Here is an 8,101-nt window from a genome sequence, read left to right as displayed (position 1 = left end):
TTCCATCTAGGCTGTTTAAAAAAAAAATGTCTTTTTGCCTTTGCATGGGTGGTCAAGAACTCACATTTTTTAACCCTGGAGAGATTGTGGAAACAGGAGGACAGGACTACATGAATCTCCAATAAAGACTCGTGTTGTCCTGTCCTTCGTTTCCCCACTATTCAATTAAAAAAAAGAAAAAAAAAGGCGTTTGCGTCATTTTGAATTACGGGCCATATCGGACGCCGCTGTCCCTCTCGACGCCACCGACCAATATCCGGCGCCGTGCCGCCGTAGTGCCGCCCAACGGTGCCGCCCGACGACGCCGCCCCCGACAAAGCGACCGACTCGCTGCCAACCGTCTGAAGCGTGGCGCCTTCATGCGTTAGACTCGAGCAACTCCGGCACGCGCAGAAGCAGTAGTGTTCTAGCTGTTCTACCGTGCAATAGCGTGCGCAGGCGCACAAGTGTTCTTTCGGCTTCTCTCTCAGCCTTGGGACGCAATGGCTGCGAACAATTATTTCGGCTTCACGACAGGAAATGCACAGTATGGGTAAGAAAAGCTTTTACTCTACCGTTGCTTGACTCAAAACAGTCGCGCAATGTCACAGACTTACTACAGCGCGAGGGGCCGCGAGTTCGTCGCGAAAAAAGACATGAAAATCGTAATCGCCGGTAAGGCCCAGTCAGCGCGTCTAAAGATGGCGACGACAGCGCACATTGTGTTTCCGAGCCGGTATTCTGCCGGCGTGATAGCTGCACCGACGTCATCTCATTGATGATTGTTTGCGCCTGAAACTGTGGTAGTTTGCTCCCCAGTTTTTTACCAATCTCGGAGCGTTAAAAGTGGACTGTCTGAACGAAACGTCCCGGCTCGGTTTTCGATCGTTCGAACGTTCCAACGCCGTTGCTAAGCCTAACCATGTTTGAGCTGCGACTGAATATCAACTTGACTGCAATCATTCTACGCCGGACTTCCAATGCGCTTGTAGGTTTACGAACTCGTATTATTCAATATACAATATGTATTTTAATATTTAGCCATAATGTACTCATCGGCGGAACTGCGGCCGCCTTCGAGGTCTCTAGGCCTTCTTAAAATGTCACCGCGCAGTTAGCTACACGTCTTTTTGTTTGTTTCGTCACTGCGTGAAAGTTGTGAATGTGAGCGTTCAGTCGCTTCACTTTGGGTCCTTCAAAACCTCTCTTTTGCGTGTGACCTCGCCGTATGCTTTCGGCAAATGTGACATGAAAATTGCCTGATTTTTCCGAGTGGTGCCGGTTTTTTTTGTTTGTTTTTTTCTTTTTTCAACTGCTGTTTGAACTGTGGTTGGAACAAGGATGAGCGTGGATTCATGCTTCCGATTGTTAATTCTTTTCACATTGAACCGAATACGTTTCGTTCCTGAGCTTCTACATCTTGCTGAAACGTTCGTAGACGTTTTACGTGGGAGGCTGAATGAATGGGAGTCTTGTATGTACGGTGGCAACAGCGAGTCTTGCGTTCTAAAACGAGCCGGGAAAAGTCGGCGCCTGCACCTGGGAAGCTCGAACTTTCACCGAATGTGCACCGAGGTGGTCAATTTTACGTTGCGAGATTTTAAAATTAAGAAAACAAGTAAAATTGTTTTTTTCTCCGCAAAAATGAACTAGGCATCGGCGAACGCTCGTTTTCCGCCCGAAGTTAGCACTAGCGGTCCGAACCAGTTGCCAAAGTTTCAGCACGAACCGATATTTTATTCAGAAGTTATGTGATTTTCTGAAACTTTTAATGGGAAAATATTGGCCGATAGACCTCGAATGCATGTAGCTCTATAGTGCCAGAAACCGAAAATGTGCCTCGTTTTCCCAATGAAATTTTCAAAAAATAAGAACTTTTTCAATAAAACATCAATTTGTGCCGAACTTTGTCATCTGGTTCAGGCCTCTAGTGCTACCATTGAGCGGAGAATGAGAGTTTGGCGATGCTTAGTTTATTTTTCGGTAGAAAAAACCCTGTCAATTTTTTCGTAAAAGTCGGCAGGGATTCTAGCTTGGACGACTTTTTCCGTACAAGTCAAGACCGACAAACTTGCCAAAGTCAATGGCGGATGTGTTCGCAGACAACAGAGATAGCAATAAATGTGACCTGTGCCGCAATCTTCCAATAGGTGCAGCGAGCAGACAATAGCAGGGATAGAACTGCTGCGCCAATTGTGCCACTGTGTGCCTAATGACTTTTCATGCATCCCATTGATACAAAAGTATAAATAAGAACAAAATTGCGCCAACATGTGCCCAAACAAATTATAAACAAACCACATTGAAATTAGCAGTCTCACAGTTTCTGTTGGCAACACCGACACCGGAACTTCTCACCCGAATGGGACGCCAGTGGATCTGTATCTGAAGGTTGCTGTCGCAACACCTGCTGCCAACATTAGCTGCTGTTGCTGCATGCTCACCGTGCTTTTTCTGAAGTCCTGGAGTCACTTCAGCTAGTAGTGGAGCAAAACTTGGGAATAAAGGCAAGCGAGCAGTAAGGCGTACGATGGAGCAAGATACGAACTGCCAGATCGTGATTGCGCTTTGAAGACGGTATTGGCAAAGTCAAGAGCTACCTCAAGCGATTTGGCAGTGATATCACGAAGGTGCTTCTCGCGGCAGACTTGCCGCAAGCTGTGAAGTTTCATAAAGTTTACGCGGAAATCCTAGAGGTCGAAAAGCAATCCGAGAGGCAGAAGAGGAGGAGCAGTGATGAGAGGGAAGCGAGTACGAAGAGAGCTCATCTTCAGGAAGACTTTCAGCTTGAACAGCGCATCATCAGTTCGCGGACTATCAGTGATGTGATTGCTGCGCCAATTGCGCCAAACTGCGCCAAGGGGCTAACCCTGCTACATCCTGCTACATTTAGCCAAAATATGGGTAATCTGCGCCAAGCCTGCGCTAAAGGACCAATTTCGGTCGCCTTTCAAAACCGAGACTAAACTAAGAACGTAATTGAGCATGCGTGAGCTAGGTGGCGCAAGGGGCCGCCCGACACAAAGTACCCTGTATCCATCTGGCCTTGCATGGTTTTGCCGCCGTCTCGCGTTCCGCGCCTCGTCGTCGTGGGAACCTCGTCTCGCGTCTTTTTTAAACTTTTTCAACGATAGACGCGGGCGTGTGCGGACGCTCCGACGCTAGCGTCCCAGACATACCGTCATGCTGTGAAACAAATCCACGTTTTTGCGCGACGAGAGTTGCTTTGTGAGCTGAAACGCTGGTCGCGCGACGTCGGGTGTTGCCGTCCCCACGTCGCTGCAGATATGGTGCTTTCTAGACTTTTTCATCGACATTCCTGTCCTTGTTTAAGTCGTACTCTACTATACAAAAATCCCTCTTTAAAAGAATATTACAACGAAATTTCGGCGCTTATTTCTTGGTCTATTCGTGTTTAAGGGAGCACTATCACATCAGGAATTTTAAAACCAATTAAACGATTAGCAAGGAGCACCTGGTGGATGTCTCTAACGCCTCGTTTGTAATGGCCGTATAGGAACTTTGACACATGTAGTGACGATAACTGTCTCGCCTCCGGCCACCACGAGAGAAAAGGGGAAGGAAGAGGTCCCCTCGTTCCTAGAATGTCCTTTGTGTCTCCCAGAAGTCGCTACTGTCCCCCTACAAGGTTACAGAGGAATAACCCGTCACTAAAAATTCGTACGAAAGCAGCCGCTTCGGTGGCTGGAAATGTTTGGACATCTTCTCGACATCAGCCTCCCCGAAGCTTTGTTCGTTCCGATACGAACTACGTCACGATTGCGGCGAATGTGACGTGTTTGGTGTTGGCTGCTCTCCGAGCGCATGCCAGAATAAGCCGTTTATAAACAAAAATACAGCGATCAGGCTCAAAATACAAATGTGCAATTATCATTTAAGGAAAGTTTGGATCACATTCAACCTATTTCTGAACACGACGGCTGTTTTTCAAATTTCGTGCAAGTGCCCCTTTAATTCAAAGACTGCTTGTCGAAATAATGATTACCTATGTTCCTCTCGGTGGGCTTTCTTTCGAAGGGGACCCCGGTACGTGAAAAATTTGCTACGAAAGAAAGTTGGTAAAGAGAAGTGATCTAAAGCAAAGAAGGCAGTGTCTGCACGCTGAACCCACGCAGCGCGCTTGTTTGTCTCAAGTTCAGTCGTTGTACAAAGCGCTTCAAGATATTTTTTACCCTGGCTCGCGATGTCTTGCATTGATGCGCTCAGGTTCTTTTCTCCTGTGTCTTTATATTATACAGTGCTAATCACACTTGTCTATAACGCGCGAGCGTGCGGCGTTCTCCGGGGAGCGCTAGACTGGTGGCATTCGCAGAAACTAAGCTAGTCACGTGGCGCAACATGGAACGGCCCGCCCAAGGGGTGTCCTGCCCACTCTATCAGCTGGCGGCGAACGCGGTGTCATTGTCGGCGATTAGTGCTTTTGTCCTGCAGGACTCTCTCGATACTATGCGCAGTCCTGTTAAATCCGGTCAATTGATATACTTTGGTTTTTTGCATAGTAGCAAGCCTTATACCAGCTTGATAAGTTATAAAAGTGCTTCGTGATATATTTTGCTTTGTATTTTGATGACTACATCGTTGATACGCCTTCATGCTTTAGTTCGTTTATTGTTCGAGCAATGATGTTTGTAAAAAGCGTGCGAGCAGCCTTCCGCGTTCGCCGCCAGCTGATAGAGTGGGCAGGACACCCCTTGAGCGGGCCGTTCCATGTTGCGCCACGTGACTAGCTTAGTTTCCGCGAATGCTACCAGTCTAGCGCTCTCCAGAGAAATCCGCACGCTCGTGCGTTAATGTCAAGTGTGATTAGCACAGTACCTCACCTGCCGGTCTGGCAAGCACGCGGCGCTGGAGTGTTGTTTTGTCGTATGCTGGAGAGTTACATTTCGCATACTATATTGGGAACCAGTTGGCGACGGACCGGAGTGGCATTGTTCCGATTTCGATTCAACAGCCGTTGTCTCCGCTTGCGCGACGAAGCACATACCACTGCAAGCCTGCTGATGTTGCCCTCACGTGCATGTGAACATGACTGCACGACAGAGGCACCAGCCGGTACTTTTGCAATTCATTGTTATACGTTTGCTTACTTTTGACGAAAATCTGGCACGTCGGGAACCAGTAAAACGGTTGCAAGCGTTCTTTTCGGAATCGTTCGGCAACGCCTACAACACTGTACACTTGTGGGATCTCTCAGCAGTAAAAACACAAAAAGCGAGTTCAGTCACAACACAGCACAAAGCGTCCTTCGTTTGTCCAGCACTTAAAACAAAACACAAATTTTTTCTAAGAATTTTTGTTTTAAAAGCCACTTTCGCTACTCCGAAACACGGTTTTGGCTGCTCCAAAAGCCACGTTTCCTGCTCCAAAGCACTGTTCTGGCTGCTCCAGAGCACTGTTCTGGCTGCTCCAAAGGCCACTTTTGCTGCTCCAAGAGCTGCTCCAAAATGGCTTAGGCCAATCACATCACTGACTATGCTTGAGCATGCACCTGCGCACTCATTGATTGAATTGGGTCTCGAAAAAAAAAAAAAAATAAAGAGAGGATTGAGTCTGGACAAGTGCTGTAGCGGGAGGCTAACGCCCAATAGACGAAGTCCCAATAGATTTATATGAACAAGGAGAATTATTATCTTACTCTAGTCGCTTAAAAATGAAAAAACATTTTTGGACCTGCATTTTTATTTTTTAGTACACCTTAGTAATCAGTGTTGAGTAATGAAAGCTATTTGTACCTGTTTATATACTGTCCTCTTTCCAAGTCGGATTATCACGTATCACACTGTCATGTGCAGTTTTGCTTCATGTTTTGTGCATTTTCGCACATAATTTAGTGAAAAATATTTGCTCCTAAAAGTAGTTTTGAAAACCAGATGACATTTAGCCCCTCTTTCAACATTCTTGAAGCTCGTATGCTGCTCCAAGACCTCGTGTTTGCTGCTCCCAGCCTGCTCCAAACTGCAGTTTTTTCTGCTCGCAAGATTGTTCCAAATCTGCTTTGCCCAGTCCATCCCTCCAATAGGCGCAGCAAGCGGACATCTGCGCTCGAGCAGAGCGCGCGGGTTCGGAGTGTAGCTTAACGACCACACTTTTTTTTCGTACCGAGGCGTCATCTAACGCCTATTTTGAATGTTTCTGGTTCTGGCTCTCTGGCGCGTGCTTAGACATGGCTCCCGTTATGTCGAAAATCATTGTTTGTTCGACGACGACTTCAATCAAATAAGTGCGCGGAGGCGGCAGCAAGAGTTTCTATTTGTGCTGCATGCTGTTGGTGCGGCGATTAAATGTATGCCAAACGTCTTCTGAATTCCCAAAAACCTCAAAGAATGATGGCTGAATGGCCGAATTCATTGGCTTGCCTGATCCTGAAATTGTGGTAAGGCGCATGGAGAACTTCTACAAGCATTTGAAGGATATGTGCATACCTGTCTACATCATTTTGTTTTTATTTCCCACGATGACGAATGACTGCACGAGCTGCCAAGAGATCGCCGTCGAAGTATCCACGTATTCAAGCAGGCGCGAGAATAGAACGCGAGACCACCGCGAGACTGGCCCCGAGACCGGAAACGCCGTCATCTTACTGGAAACAGACCTGTTCGAGCTCTCGCACACCATCTTCGAAGACAAAGCTTGCGGAGCGCGCTCTACCACCGTGCACCGGAAATGAGGCAATTTGGTTTAGTTTAGTTGGAGTGCACTCGGACCGCTGAAGCGTGCTTGAGCGCGTTGACTTAATGTGCCCAGTGTGTCTGCTTGCTGCATCTATTGATAGATGGCGCCACAAGTTTCATTCATTGCCAGGTCGGTCCTTTGCAAACGCGTCCGCCGTCGTGTTTGACAAGTTTCTTGGCTGTATATTTTCGAAGGAAGAGTACTACTCCTCAAAATTGTGCAAGGTGAATCTGATCGCCTCGGAGCCCATTCGGTGAGAGTTCGAGCTTTGTTTATACAGGTGTCAATTTTTCCAACTCGTTTTACAGCGTAGGAAACACTAGCCACCCTATAGAATGGTGGAAATCGAAGCAGACGGTACCGGTGTCTGTCAAGGTTTCTGTCGGGTACTGAAAAATGCCAAGAGGAGTGTGGGTGTGCAGCCCCAGACGCCAGCTGGAAAGCGGCCTCGACAAGTGCCAAGTTCGGCAGCTGCGGTTCGACAAAGCGAGGGTTTCTGCCTACACATTGGATGCAGGGACATGTAAACAATACAGGCACCGGCAGAGTGTCGTTATGGGAGTAATCGAAACGATCTACTAGAGCTCCCTTTTTGTTCCTTGTGCCTGCATAGGATAAGAAAAGTGGTGTTCTGGCTGCAGCTGCAGCCCTTTGGGAGTAATGTGCAGATTTTGTGGCATGCCCCTGCGTATAGTCCCAAAAGGCATCCGCCGAGTTTCGACTGCACGTGCAACAAAGCATTATCAAAAACTTGAGCTCTAGGCGTAGCATCTAGCGAGTTCTTTGCCTGTCGTTGACTACAGGTTGATTTATGATTTGTCGATTGTCAGAACTGAAAGCCAGGGGAAAGTGCATTTGCACCTTGGCATTCTCCGGTTCGACAATTTTATTGGCTTTAACTGCGCTCGATTTTTGCCAGTTCTCAGACTTGTTTGGCACTTCATAAGCGCTATACCCGGTTGCAGGTTAAGTCTCTCGCCCCATCTCCAGTGAATGCTGGAGACTGGGCGAGAGAAGGCGAGGAGGGTCTCGCCTCCACTCCAGTCTTGTTTCTGCTGGAAAGAGTGGAGGCCTTTGCAGGAGAAGCCTGTCCTGCTTTTCTAAATTTGCTGCACAAGGTGTCCTTGGCTGCACATTCCCGCTTTAGCTAGGTTCCGTCTCGTGGAAGTGCCGTGTTTTGTTCAGGCTCGCCAGCGACAGCTCTGGGTGCGGGCTTGTTCTGCACTTTCAGCTCTTCTGAGAGGGTGGGCGGCTAGTCTTTGACCGCGAATTAGTGTTGCGTACCTTGGCCTCGAAGCGCACTGCCAGGAACGAGTCTTCAACGGGTGTGTTTACCAACCTAACCCTCCTATGCATCAAGGATCGCGGCTGGCAACAGTGCATGGCCTTCATCACCTCCTTAGACGGAAATCGAGGGACCAATTTTTTC

The 8,101-nt window shown here is 47.9% G+C and overlaps 1 protein-coding gene across 4 annotated transcripts in view; it reads left to right on the top strand.

Annotated features, from left to right (window-relative positions):
- The first annotated feature begins 404 nt into the window (after positions 1–404).
- LOC121834700 (zinc finger RNA-binding protein) overlaps positions 405–8,101 on the top strand; it is a 36,665-nt gene continuing 28,968 nt past the window's right edge. For 2 of the 4 annotated variants that reach the window (XM_042288433.1, XM_042288432.1), the window contains exon 1: positions 405–532. In XM_042288433.1, the coding sequence (XP_042144367.1) occupies positions 483–532 (50 nt within the window). In that variant the 5' untranslated portion in view covers positions 405–482. The remainder of the gene's footprint in view (positions 533–8,101) is intronic. The other 2 variants (XM_042288431.1, XM_042288430.1) reach the window with 1 other exon arrangement.

This window comes from Ixodes scapularis, unplaced genomic scaffold (assembly GCF_016920785.2).
Source record: "Ixodes scapularis isolate PalLabHiFi unplaced genomic scaffold, ASM1692078v2 ptg003631l_1__unscaffolded, whole genome shotgun sequence".
Taxonomy (NCBI): Eukaryota; Metazoa; Arthropoda; class Arachnida; order Ixodida; family Ixodidae; genus Ixodes; species Ixodes scapularis.
Note: the sequence above shows the minus strand (reverse complement) of the source record. Positions and strands in the feature narration are given on the sequence as shown.